General features: G+C 61.7%; 1 protein-coding gene across 1 annotated transcript in view; it reads right to left on the reverse strand.

The window, feature by feature from the left end:
* The window catches only part of SLC19A1 (solute carrier family 19 (folate transporter), member 1), a 3,164-nt gene that overhangs the window by 1,747 nt on the left and 1,104 nt on the right, over positions 1 to 313 (reverse strand). The window contains exon 3 of the mRNA XM_009586710.1: positions 6 to 313. This exon is cut by the window's right edge and continues 22 nt beyond it. Within this exon, the coding sequence (XP_009585005.1) occupies positions 6 to 313 (308 nt within the window). The remainder of the gene's footprint in view (positions 1 to 5) is intronic.

Genomic DNA, 313 nt, shown 5'->3' on the forward strand with positions numbered 1-313 from the left:
CCAACGAGACATAGCTGAGGGTGAGGAAGGAGACGCTGCCCAAGGTGACAAAGAGCTGGCCCAGCACCGAGCTGGTGAAGACGCCCAGGAGGACAGCAGAGCGGGAGTAGCTGGCCATACGCTGGTAGCGGGATGGGGTGACAAGGGAGAAGATGTAGGAGGAGTACGCGATGCGGGCAGCCATGGTGACGCTGTAGAAGAACTCCATCAGCTGCATGGCCAGGATGGAGGTGCCCAACACCAGCAGCAGCCAGATGGAGATGTGGCTCAGGCTCTGCAGCACCAGCACTGGCTTGGAGCGCAGGGAGGCCGT

The sequence above is a fragment of the Fulmarus glacialis genome, unplaced genomic scaffold, assembly GCF_000690835.1.
Source record: "Fulmarus glacialis isolate BGI_N327 unplaced genomic scaffold, ASM69083v1 scaffold21470, whole genome shotgun sequence".
In the NCBI taxonomy this organism is placed as follows: domain Eukaryota; kingdom Metazoa; phylum Chordata; class Aves; order Procellariiformes; family Procellariidae; genus Fulmarus; species Fulmarus glacialis.